Source organism: Rhinolophus sinicus, chromosome 16 (genome assembly GCF_057876585.1).
Source record: "Rhinolophus sinicus isolate RSI-liver-muscle chromosome 16, RSI-T2T, whole genome shotgun sequence".
Lineage (NCBI taxonomy): Eukaryota > Metazoa > Chordata > Mammalia > Chiroptera > Rhinolophidae > Rhinolophus > Rhinolophus sinicus.
In genome coordinates, this window is record NC_142516.1 from 52,773,893 (window position 1) to 52,799,373 (window position 25,481).

The following is a 25,481-nucleotide window of genomic DNA, read 5'->3' on the forward strand; positions in this document are numbered from 1 at the left end:
TACCATGAGGAAAATAATTTCAAATATGTCATCATAATGTATACTTTGTTGAAAGCAAAGTTACCTCCCCCTTGCCCCCCCCCCCCCGCTATTCTTTCTATCTTTCCACTCCTGCTATTAACCTCTTTTTGGTCAGAGACCAACCTATTGATGCCAAAATTCTTTTTTTAAAAAAAGTTACTGTATTAAAATTTAGTACATTTGATTATCAAATATTAAAGATACAGATATTATCTCCACTGAAAAAAATGACTCCAAAACAACTATCAAAACTCAAAACTCCCACTCCTCATGCCCCCCACTCCCAACATATTTCATTAGATTGTGAGACTTTAGCAGATTGTAAATGAATTAGTGCTTGGTGGGAAACAAAAGAATAATCAAGGTTTGCAGTGTCTAACCTCAACACAACTTACCCTTTCAAAACTTCAGACACATTTACTAAATTACATCAAATTTAGAGGAGAAAAGAAGTTTAAATTAGTTACAGATGTGAAAGTTTCCCTCAACTTGTTTTTTTGCTAGTAAGTTTTGAGTGTTAATTTTCTGGAGAATAAACTTGAACTGTTTTTCCTTTTCCCTTATGGGTTTAGAAAGTTATTTCTAAAATTATACTTTGTTCTAAGTTCAGTTCAGTTTATGAACTTAGAACAAAGTATTATCCTAACATTTTTTATTTCCTTGGTCTTACGATTTCAATATATATGTATTCTGTAAATGTACATGTGTAACCTTTAGCTGTTGAACTTTGCATATTTTATGTATCCATTGTCTTACATCATAATTTCATGAGCAGTCATGAATGAGATTGTTCGGGATGTAATTATATAAATTCTGGGCAGTGAAACTACTCCCCTGTTGACTGACCACATTTTAAGACTGGCACCTGAATACAAAGGATGATAGCAGTGTTAAAAGATCTGACCAATCTAGAGAGAATTCTATACATGTTCTTATACTGCAGGCTGTCTGGATGTGTGATAATGTAAACAAAAAGCTTTTTTATTAAGTGTAAAGATGAAAAATTACATACTTATTTTTAAGTAACTTAATCCTGGGAACAACTATGCTAATTCCCTTTTTCTGTAAATAATACCATTTACTTTGAGTTTATTTTCTCTTCCTGCTTAGTAACTCCAACAGTCTTTCAACTCCACTATATCTTATATATTCTGTGTTATGTACCTTGTATGTGTCCCTCATGCCTTTGTCCTCTACCTAATTCCTAGCAACACTGGTTTGGGTTTTGTCACTCACTTTTCTCCTAGATTATTGTGATATCTTCTTAAACCATATTTTACAGTTTTCACCTAAATGAATTTTCTAACAAAATTTGCATGCTATTTCCCTACATAAAACTTTTCAGTGGCTTCTTTAGCTTTCAGGATTAAGCATGTTGCTTTCTTTCTTTCTTTTTTTTTTTTAATATTACAGAATCTTCTTTTTTAAGGATTTTTTACTGGGGAAGGAGAACAGGACTTTATTGGGGAACAGTGTGTACTTCCAGGCCTTTTTTTTTTTTTTGTCCAAGTCAAGTTGTTGTCCTTTCTGTCTTAGTTGTGGAGGGCGCAGCTCAGCTCCAGGTCCAGTTGCCGTTGCTAGTTGCAGGGGGCACAGCCCACCATCCCTTGCGGGAGTCGAACCGGCAACCTTGTGGTTGAGAGGACGCACTCCAGCCAACTGAGCCATTCAGGAGGCAGGTCAGCTCAAGGTGCCGTGTTCAATCTTGGTTGCAGAGGGCGCTGCCCACCATCCCTTGCAGGACTCGAGGAATTAAACTGGCAACCTTGTGGTTGAGAGCCCACTGGCCCATGTGGGAATCGAACTGGCAGCCTTCGGAGTTAGGAGCATGGAGCTCTAACCGCCTGAGCCACTGGGCCGGCCCTGTTGCTTTTTTTTTTGAGTTTTATTTTATTCATCTGAAAAATGGAGTTAATGCCATCTACTTCATAAAAAATGTCATTAGGTTTAAATCAACATCTGAAATTACTATATAGTACCTAAAATAATGCTTTCATGTTCCCTAGAGTTTTGTTCTGAGTTCTCTTCTCGTCTTTGTTTTAATTGTTCAGTATATGTGGCTGAGGTCCAGATCTGTTTCCTTAATGTCGTACCACTTTTCTTGAGCTTCAGGCCCACCTTTCCAGGATTAATTCATTTAGAAGTTCCTGTAGGCAGCCTCAGATTCATCATGTCTAAACCTAACTCATTTCTTCTCTACCAACCCAAAGATGGCTATTGCTTTTCTAAAATTTATTGTAGTTACTGTGATCTGTTATATACAGTTGTATGAGGTTGAAAACTTTATAATTTGTTTCTTCACTTCTCATATTTGTTTGGTATTCAAGTTGTATTGATTGATTACAACTCTCCAGTGTCTCTAGAAGTTGTCTATCTCTATTTTATTCTCACTTACTTTATTGGAGGCTCTCATGGCCTCTCCTTGGCCCTTAAAAAGCTTAATTACTAACTTTTCCTCTAGTCTCTCCTATATACTGAAATCTATCCTATGCATCGATACCAGATTTGTTTTTCAAAACAGACTTGATGATGTGATTCTTGTCTCAGAAACCTTAAAATTTGAGTTAGTTTTATTCTAAATCATTTCAACACCTGAACTCTAAATATATACAAAAACACTAACGTTACACATCAGTACTTTCTGGAATAATATTATTTCAGAAAGATCCCAACAGTAAACTTTTTAATTTCCATTTTTTAAATGGTAAAATAACACATAACTTTATAAAATGGTTATCATTCTAACCATTTTTGAGGTGTACAGTTATACTTCATTTAAGGGGAATCATACAGTGTTCATCTTTTTGTGACTGGCTTATGTCACTTAGCATAATGCCCTCAAGGTTCACCTATTTTGTAGCATATGTCAAAATTTCCTTCCTTTTTTAAGGTTGAATAATATTTCATTGTACGTACTATGTTTTGCTTTCTCCATTCCTCTGTTGATGGGCACTTGGGTTGCTTCCACATTTTATCTATTGTAAACAATGTTGCTATGAACATAGGTATTCAGATGTCTCTTTGAGACCCTGATTTCAGTTCCTTTGGGTTTATACCCAAAGTGGAATTGCTGTATCATATGGTAATTCTATTTTTTATTTTTTGAGGAACCGCTATATTGTTTTCCTCAGCTGTTTTACCATTTCACATTCCCAGCAACATTGCACAGGGCTCTAATTTCTACATGTCCTTGCCAACATTTGTTATTTTCTGGGGGGTTTTTGTTTTTGTTTGTTTGGTTAATTTTCATAGTAGCCATCCTAGTGGGTGTGAGGTGATATGTCTTACTTAGTTTTGATTTGTATTTCCCCAGTGATTGGTGATATTGAGTGTTTTCTCATGTGCTTATTGGTCATTTGTACATCTTTGGAGAAATATCTGAGTCCTTTGACATTTTTGAATCAGGTGGTTTTGTGTTTTTTTTGATGTTGCGTTTTGGGAGTTCTCTGTAATATTCAGGATATTAATTCCTTATCTCATAAACTTTGGTTGCTCTGTAGTCCCCACAAAATCAAGAGCCCTAGCCTAGCATTTAGAACCTACTTTCCCCCTTCTCTAGCACACTGAACCTACAATTTCTTGAATTCCCTTCTTTTCTGAACACTTAAGTTGTCTTAAATATCCAGTGGAGGCAGGTTATGTTTAATCACTCAAAAGGCAACCTTGACAACAATAACAAACGCAGCTTACTATCCTGTTTCCCCGAAAATAAGACCTAGCCGGACCATCAGCTCTAATACGTTTTTTGGAGCAAAAATATAAAACCCGGTATTATCATATCATATCATATCATATCATATCATATCATATCATATATCATATCATATATTATTATACCCAGCCTTACAGTAAAATAAGACCGGGTCTTATATTAATTTTTGCTCCAAAAGACGCATTAGAGCTGATGGTCCGGCTAAGTCTTATTTTCGGGGAAACAGTAAGAACCTACTAATTTTCTAATTTTATAGATATATAAAAACATAGAAAGTGACTCAGAAAGCAGTTTTTCCAAAGTCATTGGCAATAAAAAGTAGAACCTGGATTGGGACCCAGGTATCTCTAATTTCACATGCCGTTCTTTTCTCCACATCTCTAAACTGTTGTATGTTTATTTGAGATAGTAATATCAAGTCCAGTATCATGAGAAAATAGAAAAAAATGTAATTAAGCCAGTTTGAGTGTTTTATTTTGCTCTTCATAATCTGGGTTTCATTTATACTTCTAGCCCCATCTTCCATGACCCCCTTCCAAAAATCTGATGCTATACTCTTAAATTATTATTGAACTATAAGTAATAATATTTTTTATCAGAAAGTTAGGGTTTTTTATTGTAATTTTTAACAGTTTACTGCATTCTGATATGTTTGAAGGAAAGGATGGAATCTTACCTGTAAAAATTATCTCTGATTTTTATAGTGGAAGTCATTGGAAAGTTAGGATTTACTTAAATTTGTTTTAAAATTCTTATAATACTTTATTTTAACTTAATAAATGAGAGTATTTATATAAAGGAAAATAGAGGGTTTTCAGTTGGGTAATGAGGTTTCCATTTTTTCTCTTGAAAATAACCAACAGAACAAAACGTTGAAATACTGTTTCCATCTTTAATGAAAGCTAGAGGTATCTCTAACTCTTGAGCTAAAAATTGGATGAGAAAGAAAGAATAAATGACTTAGTAGGAAGACTATGAAACCTTACTACATGGTACTGATGAAAAGCAACTTGTTTGAGCTGCAGAACAATGGAAAGACTCAGGAATTAAATGCGTTAATACCGTACCACAGAATATAGACAATATAGGGATGATCCAGGGGCCACAAACAGGGGGATTATTTGAAACTCTGAATAAGGGATAAGGATTTCTTGTTCCCACCTCACAGTAGATAGGAAATGTATTGTCAATTAAACCAGAGGCCTTCCAGACGCAGAGCAGGACCAGGATGAGGTGCTAAACTAAAGATGGGGATTCAGTGAAATTTGTGATACTGAACAGTAGCACGCCAGGCCTTTTCCCCTGCATGGCTTCAGACTTTTGGATTCTGTGCATTGATAGCTCAGGCAGGATTGAGGAATCCTTCTTGGGGAAGTTAAACCTCTCCAGAAAAATGACCCAAAAGGTCCTAATATTTTAAGACCTCAACAACAATGCCAGCTACTACCCTGAAGTTCGCCAATTGACAAGCCCAACTTGAACACACAGAGTTTATAATTAGCTTGTTCTTGTTAACCTGTTAAACATGACCAAACAGCCAAGGATTGTTAACCATCTTAGGGAAGTTACCAATGTAAAAGACACAACAGAAAAAAAGGGAAACTCAAAGGAAATAGACAATGTGGGGAACAAAAACACTCTGAGGATATGATAATTAACAATCTCAGACAAATGTTGTCTAATTAAAACAACAACAAAAGGGGCGGCTGGATGGCTCAGTTGGTTAGAGCGTGAGCTCTGAACAACAGGGTTGCTGGTTCGAGTCCAACATGGGCCAGTGAGCTGCGCCCTCTACAACTAGATTGAAGACAACAAGCTGCCGCTGAGCTGCCAGAGGGGCGGCCGGATGGCTCAGTTGGGTAGAGCACAAGCTCTCAACAACAAGGTTGCCAGTTCAATTCCCGCATGGGATGGTGGGCTGTGCCCCCAGCAACTAAAGATTGAAAATGGCAACTGGACTTGGAGTTGAGCTGCACCCTCCACAACTAGATTGAAGGACAACAACTTGGATCTGATGGGCCCTGGAGAAACAGACTGTTCCCCAATATTCCCCAATTAAAAAAAAAATTACTTTGAAAAAAAATGGAGAACTTCATTAGTATGTTAAGGAAACAAAATGTAGATTTCCCAGACCTAAACTAAACATATCAGTCACTAGATTGTTTCTATATTGAAAATAATCTAAAACTACAAAGTAAGCAGAAAGCTTTCTGAGCATCAAAATAATTTTCATAAAACAAGAACCTCGAAAACTATTGCTCTTAGGTTCTTTGCACATAATTTTAATAGTATTGACAGATTGGTTTCCAGGATTGTAGGTGACTGGCGGGGTAGAAATGAGGTAGGCAGGCTAATTGTTGCCAAGAGTAAGTGAGAGCTGATAGTAAGAGAAGAGACAGATAGCTATTAAATTCCAGCGCAGACATTGAGAAAGATGGTCCTATGCCATGTGGAGATAAAGATTCCAGAACAACTTTATAGTCCTTTTGAGTGGCTGCATGTGATAGCTTAGTTATGTTGACACTGATCCAGCCACTCTAATTGTAGTTGTTTAATACCACAGTTTTCAAAGTTAGCCATTTTGCTATTTATTAACAGTTTTTATGTAAACATCTCCTACTTGCATCCTTGAATCTGACCTTAGTTATATGCCTACCCAAAGGATAGAAATGAAGGATGAGGTGCAGAGTAAGTTAAGGTAAGATGAGGTGAGGATTTGGATCACTTCAGACATGTACTGTATAGAATGTATATATCTTCCATAGTTGCCCAACTCAAGAAGGGCTGTCAGTCAATTTAAACAAAATGTGTTTTGGTTCTCGTGAGAGTTCACTTTTAAGTGTTTGTTCCTTTGCTCTTCTCCCTTCAGTCCCACCTCCTCAGCACAAGTTGCATTGGTCAAACACATTTATTTCTGATTGATAAATAGATATGTCTGCTGTAATGGAATTTAGGTCTGTTTTTCATTTGAGAACCTAAAGGATCAACACCTGATTTGTAAGTCTGGTTAAGTTTATTGGGTATATATATATATTAGTCACAGAGTGAATGCGAATTCAATTTCTTTCTCTCTAATCCTATATATTTACTTTTTTTTTTTTTTAGAGGAAGTCCACAAATGAAGGGGACACCCCATTTTAAGGAAGAACAGTGTACTCCAGCGTTAAATTTAGAGATGAGGAAAGTACTTGATTTGCAAGCACCCATCATGAGGTACTTACTGTTATTTTGGTTAAATGCAACATTTTGTGATGACACTATGCAATGTAGTTGGTTAATCATATGACAAATAAAAAAGTTGATTTCATTTCATTGAGGATAATTTTTTTTAGTCCTAGAAATGTTTGATTAACCCTTAAAAAAATGTGAAATTTTACAGATGGTACATTATTATCTTAAATTATATAATAAAGCCCATAAATTGGGTATACCAACTGTAATTTTATTTTAGAAATTTGTATTTTTTTGGTAAGATCTAGAATTATTTGAATGATATGACATAGTCCATGCTACTTAAAAAAGGTAGGATACAAATCACACAATTTGGGAAAAAGAGAAAGTGCCTTTGTTTCTATAGCTTTTGTAAGTTTGGGGGAAGTATATATGTACACTTGGAAGAAAATTGAGCTGTTAGATCCAAAAGTGAATAAAAGTTTTGTGATATGAAGGCCAGGATACCAAAATACCAAAAATTATTTTTACATCCACTGGTAGAAAAAGTAAATGATTGTACCTATAATTTGGCTTTATTTCCTTAATTGCTTCGCATTTGACAGTTTAGTTTGGCTTTATTTCCTTAATTGCTTCGCATTTGACAGTTTAGTTGTCTCTGATGTGTGCGTCTTGTCAAAAGTGTCTTTTTAACTTAAAGTTTTTACTACAGTATTTATTTTTGTTTCTTTTATTATTTTTAAACAAAGAGATATTTTTAACTGAATCCAGAGTTAAAGTTGAACCCCCAAGATCTTTTTGCTGTTATTGAGCCCACTCATGTACAATCATGAAATTATAATGGTAATATTCCAACATTCTATGCATCAAAATGGCCAATAGTTCTTAACTCTGTTGCCCAGACTTGCTATAAGAAAATGATGAGAAAAATTAGTAAAAGAAGTATTCTCATTCAAAATTTATTTTAATTAGGAATCATTAAAACCTTCCTGTCAAAATGTCTGCAAGTAAACTCTTATGAAAGAAAACATTGATAAATTAGACTATGTAAAAGTTAAAAAAACAAACACCGTAAGTAAGCTCAAAAGACAACACAAACTATGAAAACAAGCAAATATACTTAACACGTTGCGTATGGCGGGGTTTAAATCCCTCGTGAAGATTCTTGTGATCCGTAAGCAACGTGTTAACAGTGAATTTTATAAAGGGCCAATTTCAGTATTACACAGAGTTCCTATAACAAGAAGATGCAATAGAACAAATGGACAAAGAATGTAAACAATTTGTTTTTATTTTCTGTTTTTCATTTGGTACACTACTTAATAGATTTCCTTTAGGACATACAATAAATGACTCTTATACATGTGAACAATTAGGTAACATGCTGTCTTAGGGAGGGCATAGGGAAATGAGAACTTTATACATTGGTGGTAGGAGTATAAATTGATACCATATATATGGAAATTGATTAAGCAATATCTATCAAAGTTACAAATGTTCATGGCCTTTGTCCAGCATGTCTGTCTACTTTTAAGATTTAATCCTGCAAATATAATAATACATGTTGGAAATGAAATGCTAGCAGGGTTTTTCACTGTACATTGTTTACAGTAGTAAAAGATTGAAAACCACCTAAATGTCCATCAGTAGGAAGCCATTAAATAAATTTTCTTACTTCTATACAATGGGAATAATATATCTTGGTATAAACACTGAGGATACTCCTTACTGAAGAAAACTTCCCAAAAAAGGTTGTTGGGTGAAAAAAAGCAAGATGTACTCTACATAATAATGTTACTATTTGTTTTTTAAAGGGAGCTGGTAGTGGTAGACTGTGTATTGTTCTCAAAGAATACGTAAGAAACTGGGCGTGAGAACTGAGTGGCTAAAGGACAGGCTTGGGAAAAAGACTGTATTTTTACTATGTACTCTTACTAAATATTGAACTATATGGATTAATGTGTGAATATGTTGAATTGTATGAATGTAATACTTACGTTTTTAAAATTTTTCTGACTCACAATTCTAACTAATAAAGGGCTTCTTTCACTATTATTATTTTTTTGTTAGAATACACTACAGATACTGGTACATATTAAATAAAATTGTATGCAAGTGGCTGGCTATTTTCTTGTTTAATCTATCTTTTTACATATTTTGTGTTTTTTTAAATCTATCTTTTTATATAGTTTTCCTCATAGAAAAAGAATGCTTTTTGTTGTTTGCTTAAATGTGATCAGGGCTACAAAGGATTGAGTTCAGGTTACTCATCACCTTGATCAGAAAGTTATTCTTTACTTCAGATTTTATTTCAGCTTAGAGATTCTGTTCAAGAATGTAACTTGTTGCATCAGGAATTTTGAATGTTGGGTACCAAGCTAGGGGGAACTGTACAAGCATGGCTTTCTATCTCCACGTGGTGGTAAAAGCTGTGGTTCATGGAGATAGGATAGAAAATGAGCCTTTAAACAAAGAATTCTTGCCATCTTGTTTAACTTGTCAGGTGCTATTTTTAATCTACAAATGTATGTGATGAGAAATCTCTAAGCTTTGTCCCAAAACTTCCGTGAAATAATTGCTATTATTAGCACCTGTAACACATAGTTGCTGGATATTGGAGATTTCCTATATGATTTTGAATTGAATGAGAAGATATGAAACTTGGACTTTTTAGCCAACTATTTTCCCTCCCACTACCAAAAATACAAGTTATGGGACAAGAGGGATAATGGCTATGTTGTTGTTTAGAGGCATAAGATGGCAAGAGTACTGCCATCTTTTACTTTTGATTGAAAAAAGAATAGGATTAATGTTAAACATCCAACCTTTGTTATAATTGAGGATAGAAAATGTTTAGAAGGTAAACGGTACTAATATAACTTAAAACTCTTAATCTATTTCTAACTACTACTACATAATAAATACCACAATTTATTCTATATCTTGCTCTATCCCAGTCACTTAGGAAAGTCCTATATTGTATGTTGTATTTAACATTAGTTAGAACTAGTATTAAATATATTTACATATTTGAGAATTTGTAATTATGAATTACATTTTTAAAAAATGCAATTTTTAAAGCTATCTGGGATACTAAATAGCTGTTATAAAGTCCATGAAGTCAGTGATTGGAGAGGCTTAGAGTGTGTTGATGTGGTTTTGTATGTACTTTCTTAGTATGCTCTCTTAAAAGGTAATTGATCATAAGTCGCTTCCTTCCCTACAGTTTGCAGTCTGTGCTAGAAGATCTGCTGGTTGCTACTTCTGATGGACTTCTTCATCTTATTCACTGGGAAGGAATGACAAATGGAAGGAAAGCTATTAATCTTTGCACAGTACCCTTTTCAGTAGATCTGCAGTCATCTAGAGGTAGTTACACGTTCTGCATGGGTTAGAGCCAGACGTTTAACATTTGATACAATCTAGTTAGATATTTTCTATGGATGAACATTGACTTTCTACTTTGGAATTAATTATGCAAGGGAGGATGTGTGTGTGTGTGTGTGTGTGTGTGTGTAGGAAGGAGTAGTTTAATTGTTTAATGTTTTTAGGTCATTATTTTTGCCCTTTTGACTGTCATTACAGGGTTTGTAAGCAAAAATGTGAGGGAATTATTTACTATATTTATTTACATATTTCATGTACTTATTTTTTCATCAGTAGGTTCATTCCTGGGCTTTGCAGATGTGCATATCAGAGACATGGAATACTGTGCCACACTTGATGGGTTTGCTGTTGTGTTTAATGATGGTAAAGTTGGATTTATTACACCAGTATCCAGTAGATTTACTGCAGAGGTATGATTGTAAATAAGTCATTTGGATGTTTATTTTCTTTAATTTGCATTTATTAATTTTAGTCTTTGTTATTAAATCTGTCCCCCATTTTTTATTTATGATTTTAGGGGTTGCTAATTAATTTTTAAAATCAAAACTATACATATAAATAGTATAAGTAGACTGATAATTCTGTTAGACATATTGAAGGAAAGTGATAGTTCCTGCCCTCCTCCCTGCTCTCTTCACACCCAATTTCCATTTTTGTAGGCAACTACTTTTTATTCCTTTACTGGTTATTTTGCTACTTATCTTCAGTACTGTGAATGTTTCCTTTTTAGTTTTTAGGCTGTGTTTAGATACTTCCTTCTGTGGAAAATGACCATTTATTTTCTTCTTCCCTGTACCCACCGCATACTTCCCCATGTAGCTGTTGTGATTTTGAGTAGATTACTATTCATTGTTTATATTCTTATTGTTTCGTCAACCCTGTTAGTAGCTGCCTCATATAATGTGATTAGTTTTCCTTTCCTGCAGATTTTCTCTCCCACTGGGAATTAATAATTTTGTTCTTTATATTTGCTTAGTTCTATGTACTTACCACTAACTCAACCTCAGACTGTCTGCTAGTTGTGTAAATATCCTCTCAGTTCTTTCAAACTCATATGTGTTCTATCCATTTCACCTTCTTGAAGAAATTTCTCTTGGAGTCTTCTGGCCGGCGCCAAACTGAACTGCTTGTTCATAATACATACCTTTAACACAATTGTATTTTGGGGCTCTCTATTATCTTTCTGAGGATTTCCTTTACTCCCTTTATTTGTATGCGATCATTTAACAGTTAATGGTTAACTCTTATATAATTAGCTAATATATGAATTTGGTTTCTGTGACAGGGAACCAAAGTAAAAATTTGGATTCATTGATAGCTCTGTGGGTTGTGATGGGTTTGGTTGACTGTGATCTTCACCATAGGGTGATCTAACTGGATTATTTCCTTTCCTCCCTTCTTTGTTTCCAAAGTTAATTGGAGGAGAGTCCTGCAATCCTGTCCAGAGAACATCTATCTGGCTGGCTCAATATTCTGGGATTTGAGTTATGGAAGAGTAAGATTAGAGGGTTCAAATTCAGGAAGTAAGCCTTTATTTATTCCTGTTTTCAGTATAGTCCAGACAGTACTGGGGTTTTTTGTTTTGTTTTGTTTTCTTCCAAAGAAAAAGTTCCAGTTTTCAGTTAGAGTGGAGATGGGTTGGTTCTTAGCAGCTCAGACTGGGAAGGTACTACCTAGATAAGGCTTTGAACCAGTCCTCCTTTTAGTTCAGCCTTTCAAAGACATCTAAATTCCCAAGCCTTTTTGTGTGCCCTGTAATGTAAATTTAGCTATTTCTCAACATTCTTCACTTCCAGGAAGGGACTTTACTCATTCATACACTTCCCAGCTTCCAAAATTTTCTGATACTACCTCATCTCCCATTGTTTGCCTTTGCTAGTTTACGCTTTTTGAAAAAAATCTTTTCTGTTATAAAAGTTGGGGTTTTACGAGTCAGAGAAGCTACATAGGCATGCTGGCATGTTCATTCTGCTTTTTTTAACTGCAAAGGTTTTAAGTTTTTAAGGGCATATTTTTTCTACATGGTATCAGCTTTAATGTTCCCAATAACTATTTTCCATTACCAACTTTATTCAGATAGTAAGGTACTAAATAATACATTTGTGATAACACCTCAATATATAAATAAGAATAAAAATAGTCTTTTGAAGAGCCCAAGTTTTTTACATATGTATGTTTGAGATTTAAGTGTTTTTACTGAAAATAAAAATATTAGAGCTGAAAAGTGATTGACTCTTTTTTGAGTATCAGTTTTTATTAGTATTTTGTTAAAGAACATTTTCCAGTAAATTGAGGGTTAAAAAAATAATGAAAAGTAGATGGACATTATTAAATGTTACAAATAGAAAAATAAAGTTACAAGAAAACAATACATATGTATTACTCGTAGTTGGGAAACACTAATGGCATCTTAATATTAGGCATTATTTAAGTGCTTTATAAAAATTTTGTTTGGCATTGTTTATTTAACAGATGAATGAAAATATGTCACAATATACCACTTTTCTGCTCGGAACCCTTCAGGTAGGACTAGATAATTAGGACAAAACCTGCTAAGGACAACAAGAAAAGCTGGAAAGAAAATAATTTTTTTTAATGTGCTTAAAGTTTTTAGAGAGCTAACAAGTCAGTAAAGAATTACCAAGCTAGAGGAGGTCCAGAAGCCCAGTGAGCTAAGCCCAGCGTTTGAGCATGGAGAAACAAGGCTGTGTGCAACAACATGGATGGGTCTCACACATATTGAGTGAAAGCAGCTAGACCCAAAAGGATACGTGTATGATTCTTTTTTAAAAACAAAAATAAAACCATAGGCAGTTCTAGATTAGAGTTTGTATGGATGCATGTTTAAGTGGTACTGGTTCAAAGGAAAAGAAGGAAGTGATTGCCATGTAAGTCTGTATTTTGGTTATTGTAATGTATTATAATTCATAATAGAAAAGGTTGGAGAAAAATACAGGTACTCCAGTGACTTTCAATATGTTAATTGGGAAAAAGCTGAAGTTCTTATAGTAGCTTTCAAAGCCATATAAATCTGGCCTCCTATTATATCTGTTACCTCATCTGCTACTTCTCCTTCCCCCATTGCGCTCCACTCCACACTCCACTCATTTGCACACGCCTCTTTTATCTCTTTGAATGGGTCAGAAACGCTGTGAGAGGACCTTTGCACTTGCTATGTCTCCTTTAGTACTTTCCTTAGAACATACCTTCATAGGGAAATCTGTGTAATATTACTTCCTTCCGCTATAACCCCTCTTCTCCATAATTGCTTTATTATTTTTTTCTATAGCATTTGCCAACCTCCAATATACTGGGTAATTTTTTTTTGACTTATCAGCTTCCTAACAAATCTAAAGCAGAGATATAGGTAGCCATTTGGGTATGTCGTATCCTTAGCACTTAGAACAGTGCCTCGTGAATATTGGGGGCCTGAATAGTGTTTGTTATAGGAATGAATTTCAGTTAAGCAGTGGTCCAAAGAAATAATGCTCAATGCTATCTTCACTATTTTTGGTTATCTAAAGTAATGTCTAGTCTTATTATTAAAATTGAAAAATAAATAGAATTCCTACAAAAAAGGAAGCAAATATTTCATGTTTGAGATAGTAGATTATATAGCTCATTTGGTAATTAAATAAAAGCTAAAGTATTATAGTTCAAACAGAGTTGTAATTACATTGGATCTTTTAATGTTTACTATTGGGATCATCTAAAAATAAAGTGCTATGTTGTAGTGTGCTATTTTTATGTTCACTAAACTGTCATGATGACCTTTGCCTTAGTATTTATAATCTAAGATGTCCTTGATTTGACAAAAACAGACAGTGGAGTTGAGTGTATTCTGTATATTGAGAATTAAGTATTATATAAGCTTAATAATAGTGTCATTCACTTACTGAATGCTTAACTTGTTGAATGCTAGGCATTGTTTTAAGTGGTTTACATGTATGTACATTCTTATTTAATCTTCAAAACTCTCTAAGAGGTAGGTGATCTATAGCTAAGAAACTGAAGCTTAGAAAGGTGAAGTAATCATTTCATCAAGACCTGAGATGATGTTATGTCAGGCTGCCAGATACCATCCTTAACCATTATACTATAAAGCAAAGAAATAATAGAGAATAGTAAGCACTTGACAAATCATTAATGCTTCTGAAGGATATACCAACTAAAATTTGCTGTTTTCCACTGATTGTGAAGTTGAACACTATGTGCTAGGTGACTACGGGAATAATACTGAGCAAGTTAGATGCATGCACTTTGTGCTATCAGGAGGTTTACATCCTAACAGGAAATTCATCTTCATTTAATTTGAATTTGGAGATCGAATATCCATTATTTAGTGTTATATAAATAAGTACTTGACTGAGCTCATTTGGGAAATATTTATTGAACCAATTAATGAAATTGATGTTTTAAAGGTGAAAATTCGGATAAAAGTCCTGATGGAATATTTTTCCCTCCAAATGAAAACAAATAAAGCCTGTGAAATTGTGTATTTATTAAAGAATTATATTGATTACATTATATTTTTATTATATTTTGGAGAAAGCTTTTTAAATCTTAACTGTTTTTGTTATAGCAGCTTCATGGAGTTTGGCCACAAGATGTTGTTGATGGAACGTGTGTAGCAGTAAATAACAAATACCGACTAATGGCATTTGGTTGTGCAAGGTAATTGATACAGACTTTTGTATTTTAATAGTTATTGCCAAAAATGGTTTTTTAAACATTAGGTATTCTTAATACACTTGTAAACTTTGTCATGCTTATCATAATTTATGAATCGGCTTTAATATAAAATCTAAAAATATTAGATTGAAGCAAATCTAAAGGGCAAATTTTGGAGATTGAATATTTTAATTTGTAAAAGTGAGCTTTTCTTCAGTGGTAGGAAGTTGAGTTACAAGTTTAAAAAATTAAATTAGTTAAAATTTAGGTTATTGTTTAACAGAGGATCAGAAAGCTATTTTCTTTTTCTTTTTTTAAGTAATCCTTTTTAAAACATCAGTGTTGACATTGATTTGAATTAGTGGATGTGCCTTAGGTAACCCACAAATTTAAAGCTCATACATAAAATCAGTTTCTTGCTTTAATTCAAATAATTCAGGTTTTAGAACTAATTTAAAATTGAATACAAATTATTCATTCAACAAATACCTTTGTGTCTGCCATGTGCCAGGCACAGTTATAAGTACTTGGGATACATTAGGAAACAGGAAAGATACCTGACTGTCAATCTTATATTTAGCTCAAGTAAAAAGATTATATCAGGTATTTACAGTAGTAGTGCCTGAACAGTGTTTATAGTGCTTTTTAGTCTCCACAACTCTTAAATATAAAATTCCATTTTACCCTCAAAATGAGACTTAGTGGTTCTACAGAACATACATCTAGTATAATCTCCAGCTACAAGTTAAGTGACAGTATTTTTTAGCATAAGTAATACATGTTAAAAATCACCACCTTCATTACACTCTCTATAATCTCTTTGTAAAATGGGGAATCTTTATTCTCATCACACTGCTTCTCACTGAGGAGGTAAATGTAGAAATATAAATAAATTTAACTTAGTGCAAGAAAAGAAAAAGCGTGTGTTTTTAAAATATTCATAGATTTGATTTGGTCACATTTTGTTTAGAATATTTAAATCTATGTTCATGAATACATTTTACCTGTAATTTTTCTTACTCTCCTCATTTCTAACTCTTTCTATCACATAAAGCAAGTTAAGGAAGGATTCGTTCCTTTCTCTCTTCATCTTTGAGTGGGTGGTCAAATTTGTTATTGAAGCCATCTGAAGGTAGAATTTTCTTTGTGGGAGTTTTTTGTAGTACTGATTTGATTTAGTTTTAAAAATAGTTTGGTGATTGTAGCTGTGGGACATAACGGACGAATGGCTTCTAGCCCTGATCTGCCGGTACTTACCCGGATTAATTGCCTTGAACACTGGGCTGTAGCTGGTGTCCTCAGAGTTCTATAAGAAGCCACCTTTCCTTTAGGATGCCAATTGGCAGGGGATCGGTCTTACATTCTAACTCTTAAACTTTATATAATATTTAAAGATTTGTTTAGATTCTGGTTAACATTTTTGTCATACATGATGTTGTGTACTTCCTGTGGCATTATGTAGCAATTGCGTCATTGTCTCAGTACTGATGATGCTAAATTGGATCACTTATGGTGCTAATAGCCATATAGACATATAATTTTTGCTTTGAGTTAGTAAGTAGTGTCTTTTAATGAATTTTTTTTTCTCTAACAATGGGCTGATAAGAAATGGAAAGAAAAATAATTTAAAGAATATAGGCAGCATAGAATACTTTAAGGTTGTCAGTCTTTGTAATTATTGACTTAGCACCTACTTCTCATATTAAAAATATTTGGACTCCTCAATGACTTACTCAAGTTCAGCAACCCAGAGTTAGCACTTGACAGTTTGTCAGATGCAAAGCAAAAACCTGCTAGCCACTTAGTACTGTCTCTCAGGAAGATTTTTAGTTGAGCAGGTAGTCTGGAAAGATACCTGTTCTAAGGCATTTGGGCTCTGACTAAGACAGAATAACAGATAAGATTATCTCTCCCACATAAAAACAAACAAACAAAAGCAAGAAAATGGACAAAAATGTGAAACAGGTGGTTTGAATTCAAGACAGGACATCAGGCAACAAAGGACAGTGATCTCTAAAAGATGAGAAATGAAATAAGAAAACTCTACGAATGCCCCAGCTTTAATTACTTTGAGAGCGTGTACAGGGCACAGCATGAGATTGGGGAGACAGAGCCTGGCAGGTTCCCTGAGTTGAGTACGTGGAAATGAGAGTCTGGGAAGACCAAAGCAGCTAGGGCTCACAGGGAAGACACCAAAGAGAGAATGGCACAAAGAGAACTCCAGAGATCTCTAGAGGGTCTCTTTTGAGTCTTAAACTGAAACGTAGAAGTTGTAAAGAAGACCCAGATCAAACACTGCAGAAGAAAAGGTTAATCTTGAAATCACTGATCTGCAATTTGTATACATTTGCTCTTTGCTCTTTGTTGCATTTTTACCACAAATATATTTAACTATGTTTTGAATGTTTTTTACTGTATAGAGACAGAATTATACTACATCTCATGTGATATATATATATATATATATATATATATATATATATATATATATTCATTGTAATGCATGTAACGAAAGTTCATTCATTTTCAGTGCTGTATATTACTATATGAATATACCATAGTTTATTTTTCCTTTCCCTTATTGCTGAACATTCAGATTGTTTTCATTTTTTTTGCACTTACAATACTATAATGAACATTATATATGATAAGGATATTTGTAAGCTATATCTAGAGGTGAAATTGCTGGATTACATAATACACATTTGGTCAAATTTATGAGATGACTGCAAATTATTTATGAAATGGTTTTGTTCTAGTTTACATTCCTACCTTCTTATATATATTTTGTTGTTGTTGTTTTACTTAAAGTTTGTTTGTTCTTCACAGTGGTTCTGTACAGGTTTATACAATAGATAACACCACTGGAGCTATGCTGCTGTCTCATAAACTAGAGCTAACAGCAAAACAATATCCTGGTGAGTCCACTTTTTTTTTTCTTATTATTTTAATATTTTTCATGTATAGGTATGTGTAGTGAATGCTGATTTTTAAATGATGAAGGCTATAGATCAGATGTTAAAACATGTATTATTACATAACAATATTCTGTGTGACCCAAGGATTTCTCTGTAGCTAGAGGGGCTCCTGGGATACTTCTTTTATCCTTTCCTTTAGTCCTATCTATCCACACTTACTTTTAGCCCCTATATTCCTTTGCTCTGGTCTCTTACCTGATTTCATTGCTTTGTTATTTTATATCTTCCAATTCAACTTATTCATTCAACAAGTACTTGTTGAATGCCTGCTATACAGCAGACACTGTTCTAAGTGCTGGATACACAACAGTAAACAAAATAAAAGTATCTTTCTGAACCCCTTGGTGACTCTTTAGTGAATCCTGTCCATAGGATTAAGTGTCACTGGAAATGCTTTTGATTGAAACTAACAGAAAACCCAACTTACTGTGGCTTAAACAAATAGGATTTATTTTTCTCAAATAGCAAGAAATCCAGAGGTAAGGTGCTGCTGGCATTCATTTGGCCTTTTCTTCACAAAGTCACAAGATAGCTCCTGAGCTCCAAGCATTACTTCTGCATTTGAGTCAAGAAGAAAGGAGGAAATAGGGTGTGTTTTTTTAGTTTTTTGATTAAGAAAGCAAAATCTTTCTTAGAAGCATCCCCGCCTCTTTACCTGCTTTAACTATCTTCCACTCACATCTAATTGGCCACAGTTTTGTCACACAGCTGCCTTAGAAACAAGCCTTTATGACAGAAGTGGGTGAGGGAGAATAAGGATGGGAATAGATATTGGATTACCCAACCAGCAGTGTCTACCACATATGTGGCATGTAAGGTCTTTTTGCCAAATCTCTCTGGCATTATTTCTTGGTTCACTCTCTCTGGCCTTAGTCTATGTCTCTGTAATTTTACCACAGTACTCCAATGTAGAAAGAAATACAAATATGAAAAGTTCTGTTTATTAAGTAGCTAGGTCTAAACAACTTAATAGGTATCTATATCCTAGCAACCTAGTAGCATTTTCAAAAAATAATACACACAAATGGAAAGAAAACATTTTAATTTTATTCAACACTATTTTTTACTAACAGGATACTGTACAGTTTCTCAAACCTTGGAATCAGATTGGGTCCAATCACCCACATTTCCTGTTCCACATTGATTTTCAGACAACACTTAACTTTTTCCACAGTAACTTCTAAAAGCCCATCTTTATAACCCATCTACATATGTAACAACATCAAAATAAATGTAGCACAACCTAATGTTGCAACAGTGAATTACCTGGGGCCAATAGTTTACACTGTGTTCCACAGCTACTATATATCACTGTATTTCTTTTGAAATTTATCTCAGGGACACCCGTGTGAGTTTTCTGTAGTGCTGTGGGATATCTTTGCACACAGGCTGGGAACTGCAGTCTTACACTTTACTTAACTGCCAAACTATCTGCAGATCCTTGAGAGTCAGCCTTTGTCTCTTCTGTGCTCTACCTGAAATGTCCCGTATTTCTACCTGGGGAGCGTATTCATCTTTCAAGCTACAGTTCAAATGAAATCATTTTTTGTTTGTTTGTTTGTTTGTTTGTTTGTTTTATGAACTAGATAGAATACCATTCCCTCCTGTGACGCATTGCTCCTTAAGTTTTCATCATTCTTATTGTAGAGCCTTTAAAGTTTCTGCACATAGTATTTTTCTCTAAGGACAATTTTTGCTGCAACCTATATGAACAGAGTAATGTGTGTTTTGATTATGGTTTCTGGCCCTTTTATTTGCTTATTCTTTTATCCATACTTAATGTTGCACTGTCCAGTATAGTAGCTGCCAGCCACATGTGGTTATTTTAATTAAACTAATTGAAATTAAAGAAAATTAAAACTTTATTTCCTCAGTTGCATAGTCACATCTAAATGTTCAACAGCCACATGTAGCCAGTGGCTATTGGACCAAGCCAATGCAGAACATTTACATCTTTGCAGGAAGTTCTATTGATTGCTTCTGTTACACAGCACTGTATTGAGTTTTTCAGATTGTTCTCTTTACTCAGGCTCTTGGAATGCCAGTTTTCCCTTGGGTTATCTACTGCCTCTCACTGGGGTCTTTGCTGTGGGAGAATTCTGCCTCCTTGAGTCATATAACTTTAGGCTGTAAACCCGCTTGGAGACTTGTACTGTCTTCCTATGTCTCATACAGAGAACAAGCTTCCTTGTTTTTTGGTTTTTGTTTTCTGGCTCCATTAACATTTGTACAGGTTGCAATGCTTCAGGAGTCCTTACATGATGCAGCTTCCATTCTGATTTCCAGACTTGTGCCGGCCTGAGACCCCTTTTTTGTTTTTGTGTTTGGGATGTGAAACCCCAACTCCCTAGTCATTGCTAGGTCTCATCCCAATCTTCTATTCCTGTATTTCCAACCTTTTCCCCCACCTTCCACCCCCTTTCTAGGCTGCCTTAGCTCAAGCACTAATCAGTCTTGCTTTCAGTTTTTTTCTTTTGGCTCCTGGAGATCTTCCTTTCATCTTGGAAGTTCAGCTCTGTAACAGAAAGTCTTACTCTGAAATTTAGGATTACTCTAAAATTTTTTCTCCTACAGATTATCGTAATCTATGTTCATTTTAGGTTATCATCTAGATAAATTTCCCATAATCCTGCTACCTGAAGACTAGGTTACCGCCATTAGCATTTTACTGTATATCTTTACAACTGTATTTTAATACATGTACAATGCTTGGAAAATAGATAAGCATATTATGTACATATGCATGTATATTTTTTTATGCGGAATAACAGAATACTTTTTTTAACCTGTCTTTTTCAGTGAACATTAACATCTTTTCGTGACAGTAAATATACATCTAAACCTTTTTTTTTCCTGCATATGAAATTACTTTCATTTTGTAAACTTTGGTTTGATTTTATGTTTCCTCCTGGTTTTGTTTTAAATTTCTACTGGACAAGTGTAAAGTATACAGATAAGATATGTTTCTTATGTATGTTCCCATTTATTTTTCACCTACATAAATAACAGTTATTCATATACATGAATTATGTTGGAAATTGCTGAGGTGAGGATTCAAACCTAGGCAGAGGAGAAAAGTTCTTACCCTGTTAATCAAGCCTATCTTCTGTAGGCTAAAATCTGTATACCTCCTCTTTGTTGCAAAATGTACTTACAGCAAAAATTTAATATTACGCCTGGAAAGAATTTTAAAGAAAGTGATACTATAGATCTTTTTTTAATTGCTGATGGAAAAGCTGGCATGTTTCGTTTAACTCTATAGTAAAGAAACTTGGATTTTACTACACAATGAAATTTTCTCCTTTAGTAATTAGTATATGTGGGGTTGAAAGAATAATTATTAGAAGACGATACGAGCACCTGGAGTACTCAATCTGGAGTTTGCTCACTTAATCGTAATATAAGATTAAACTTCAGTTTATTTTAACTTAAATCCCTCTGGTATTGCCAGTAAAGCATGAAGATAGTGGTAAAATATCATTTTACATTTTTAAAAACTTCATACTTTGTAAAGGACTTTAACATTCAATATTGAATCACTCGAGTGAGGTGTTATCCCCCATTTTACATAAACTGATTTGCCCAAAGCTAAAAACTTTTAAGACTACACAGTTGTAGTTATTCAAGCTGGCCAAAAACAGCTTTCACTTCTTATAAATCACTTGGCCACTGAGTTTGTTTTGCTTAGATCAGGTCATGGCTAATGTCCTTACTGTTTTTAAATAACCCCAACTGAGTAGGATTTCTCTCATTATTTAAAGTAGATGTGCCTTTCTGCTTATTTCAACTTGAAAATATACACTGTGAAAAAAAGTATTTCTGAAGCAATCGTTTATTTTTAACTCTTCTCACAATTTCTTAACAGACATTTGGAACAAAACAGGAGCTGTTAAATTGGTCAGATGGTCTCCTGACAATAGTGTTGTAATAGTGACCTGGGAATATGGAGGTCTTTCTTTATGGAGTGTATTTGGAGCCCAGCTGATTTGTACACTTGGAGGAGATTTTGCGTGAGTCAATAAAGACAAATTTTAGATAAAATAACTCCATTATCTCTCAGACAATATACATACACGCAAACTTTGTGTCATATACCATGTTTCCCCGAAAATAAGACCTAACCAGGCAATCATCTCTAATGCATCTTTTGGAGCAAAAATTAATATAAGGACCCGGTCTTTTTTATTATAATATAAGACCGGGTCTTATATAGTGTAATATAAGACCCGTTCTTATATTAATTTTTGCTCCAAAAGACACATTAGAGCTGATTGTCCAGCTAGGTCTTATTTTGGGGGAAACGCAGTAGCTACCCTTTGCCTTATTTGACTCTTATCCCAAAGCAATTTGTGAGGTTCAGAATTAATTTGTTCAGGATGTATTGATTCTCCCAGCATCCATCCTCTTAAAAACTTACTATTCATTTAATAAAAATGCGTTTATTTATTGAATCCCTGTTGTATATATGATAGCATGTTAGATTCAAGGCTAAATAAGATATGGTTCTATCTTCAAATAGCTTATTATCTAATAAGAGTGGTAAACCATGTATATGAGTAACTAGTAGGAAATGAAAAATTACATTATCTTGTTGGGTTAACGTAGGTTAACCTACTGGGTTGGTAGGAATGGGTCTATATTCTGCCCACCTCATATACTACTCTGAACCTCAGTCCTGACAAAATGAACACATGTTCCCAAACCGCATGACCCTTTCACAGTTGCTTAGGACCTGGAAGACTATGTCTCAGTGATACACTTAGGCATATTAACCAGCAGTCTTATTTTTCATGCATTATGTATTTCTGTTTTGAAGGAACAAAATCAATTTGATGTTTAAAAAATTAAAGCTAAATATTATTTGTAATTAGAAGACTCCTTAAGTTTCTATTCTGTTTTAGTTACAGGTCAGATGGTACCAAAAAAGATCCCCTTAAGATCAACTCTATGGTAAGTACTTTCTATAAAATATTGTTATAGTGTGGAAAACTTGGAATTTTTTTCTTTGTTTTCCTCACGTTGGTCTGACAAAATTGCAAAACTATTTTAGTCTCAGCAGAATCTTCTTATACAGTTCTTGTTTTAAGAGTTTTTTTAAAAACCAGGAGGCTGTTAATTTTTCATTATTTGATTTTGGTTTTGCAAGCCCCTGTCCAGCAAGCCCCTGTCATCTTTGTGAACATAGTGCCATGGTAAAGCATACCTCCATTTCTTGTGTGACTCACCAGCACCCACTTCTTTTGACGTCCTTTCTTTTCACATAAAGTGAAATAAATGCTCATTGGCTTTTTCCTGGAGGGCATGCACTTGTGCATTGCTCGAGCATATTTTTAAAACTTTCCATTAAAAAAAAAAAAAAAAAAAAAAAAAAACTTTCCATAGATGTGTATCAAGAGAATTATAGTCAATGTCATAACAGTATTTTTATTACCTATTTTCATGAGTTTCTGTAGGAAACAGGTGTAACCCCTGTCTTTACATAAAAACATTTTCTTACTATACCCTCTATGTACCTTCTTTGTGAAATTAATGATTATGAATGTTCTGCAGAGGAGTGAATTTTCTGATCTCCAGTCTTGAAGAATTAAAACCACCGTGGTTACCTTGAATAGTGGTTCCCAGCCTTCTACCACCAGTGACCCTATTTATTGTCTCTCCCACCTCCATATTTTAAAATAAGTTTCAAACAAATACCATTTCTGTAACTGCTGATCAGGGCTTCTGAATGGCATGCAACAACCAGTGTTACCAGCCTCACCAAGTTGATGTTTCAGTCACAGACTAAAAATCGAAGCAGTCAGTCACAAACCAAAACTCCATCTGTTTTGATTGCTTCTTTGTCAAGCTGCAGCTTGACATAGGTCTTCCTCTGTAAGGAATTTCTTTGTATTTGAGAGTCAGTTAAATTAATGGAGAAGTTCCAAAGAGCAGTAAGCATGTCTTAGGATTTGAAGTTAAGATTGATATATAGTGTTTTCATGTTCTAGGTAGACAGCCAGTGATGGTGTTTTCCACTGGAGATAGCAAAGATGTCATAGGTGTAGGTGTGATTTTTGTCTGCATTTTCAGTTTCTCTAACCTTCAGAAGTTATTAATGAGTGCTGTTGATGGTTATTTCAGAATTTGAATATTTGAAGCTAGAAAAGGATAATAAACTTTTTATTGCTTTCATTTCCTTCCCCCTTCTTCTCTTTCCCCCTCCTTCTCTCTCCAAGAGCTGGGGTGCAGAAGGCTATCACCTATGGGTAATCAGCGGATTTGGTTCTCAAAATGCTGAAATTGAGTCTGACCCCACGAGTATAGTTAAACAGCCTGGCATTCTGCTATTTCAGTTTATCAAGAGTGTACTCACCGTAAACCCTTGTATGGTAAGTTTATTTAATTAAAATGGTTTGGGGTTTTGTTTAGTGGCCTTCTTATTAGAGTATCAGACTCTTCCTTATGACACAGATGTGTTGAGTATATTCCTAAAATTGGCATATTTTCTTCTTTTTTACATTTTCTGTGATTCTTGTGTTTCTTTTTAATTTCTGTTAAATTTACACCAAAATTTTATTTCTGAGCAGGTTTTGGTGTTTTGTTTTGTTTTTAATAGGATCACAAGCAACTTGAGGGAAAGCAGTGTTTACAGATTTACTTGAATAATTTGAATACAATTTAGTCTTTATCTGAGTAGCATTTCCCAAAGTGTGTTCCACCAAACACTACTTATGAGAAATGTCAATAGCAGTTGCCCAGGATAAGAAAAAGTTCTCTTGTCATGTAAGTATGACATAGAGGAGTTAAACAAAGCTGTAGAGATTTCTTTATCATAGGACTCCAGGGTCTTTAATATGTGCATTATGAAAATCCAGGAGTTGTGGTATAAAAAGCAGTGTATCTCAAGCTTCTTTAATAATGAATGTTTAAGGAACACCTTGAAGATCGTCTGTCTAGAAACCTGCTTTGGAAAACACTGCCCCACATTATAATGTAAATTCCTCATGTTTTATCAATCTGAAATAACATATTAATATTATATATTGTTAATATATAATAATAGTATATGTCACATGTTAAGGATGCATGTCTTAAAATCTGCCACCAATGGGTTTTTAAATATTTGGTACAATTAAAATTTATAGTACATTGAGAAAGAATGTGGAAATAGCCTAGATCTCTGGTCTCATTACTGTAGCTGAAGAATAAGGATCCCCAGAAAAACAAGAATAGAGTGTTTCTTCCTTCCCTCCCCCATTCCAAATAATTTAAAAGCACCCCTGTGTTTTATGTCAAGACAACATTTGTACTACAATGGAAAGGTGAGGGCCTGGGGTGCTGAGCTGTCTGATTTGAGCAGTCAGTGAAGAATCTGCCCAGGTTTGAGAACACTTGGCCTTCTAGTTGAAAACCAGCATAATCACTAAGAGTAATAACTGTCGTATTTGTCCAAATATCCTCAGAACCTGGCACAGTCCTGGGCCCTAACCACGCATTACCAAGTGATGATTGAATTGTTCTGAACCAGACAATTGTCCCTGTAGTTTAAAAGATCCTCCAGC

At 34.4% G+C, this 25,481-nt stretch overlaps 1 protein-coding gene across 6 annotated transcripts in view; it reads left to right on the forward strand.

Moving 5' to 3' along the window:
• RIC1 (RIC1 partner of RAB6A GEF complex) overlaps positions 1 to 25,481 on the forward strand; it is a 96,914-nt gene that overhangs the window by 43,028 nt on the left and 28,405 nt on the right. For 3 of the 6 annotated variants that reach the window (XM_019727155.3, XM_019727159.3, XM_074330460.2), the window contains 8 exons: positions 6,839 to 6,946; positions 10,131 to 10,273; positions 10,565 to 10,701; positions 14,874 to 14,965; positions 17,792 to 17,880; positions 21,806 to 21,950; positions 22,842 to 22,890; positions 24,156 to 24,308. In XM_019727155.3, coding sequence (XP_019582714.3) covers positions 6,839 to 6,946; positions 10,131 to 10,273; positions 10,565 to 10,701; positions 14,874 to 14,965; positions 17,792 to 17,880; positions 21,806 to 21,950; positions 22,842 to 22,890; positions 24,156 to 24,308 — 916 coding nt within the window. The remainder of the gene's footprint in view (positions 1 to 6,838; positions 6,947 to 10,130; positions 10,274 to 10,564; positions 10,702 to 14,873; positions 14,966 to 17,791; positions 17,881 to 21,805; positions 21,951 to 22,841; positions 22,891 to 24,155; positions 24,309 to 25,481) is intronic. The other 3 variants (XM_019727157.3, XM_074330459.2, XM_019727156.3) reach the window with 3 other exon arrangements.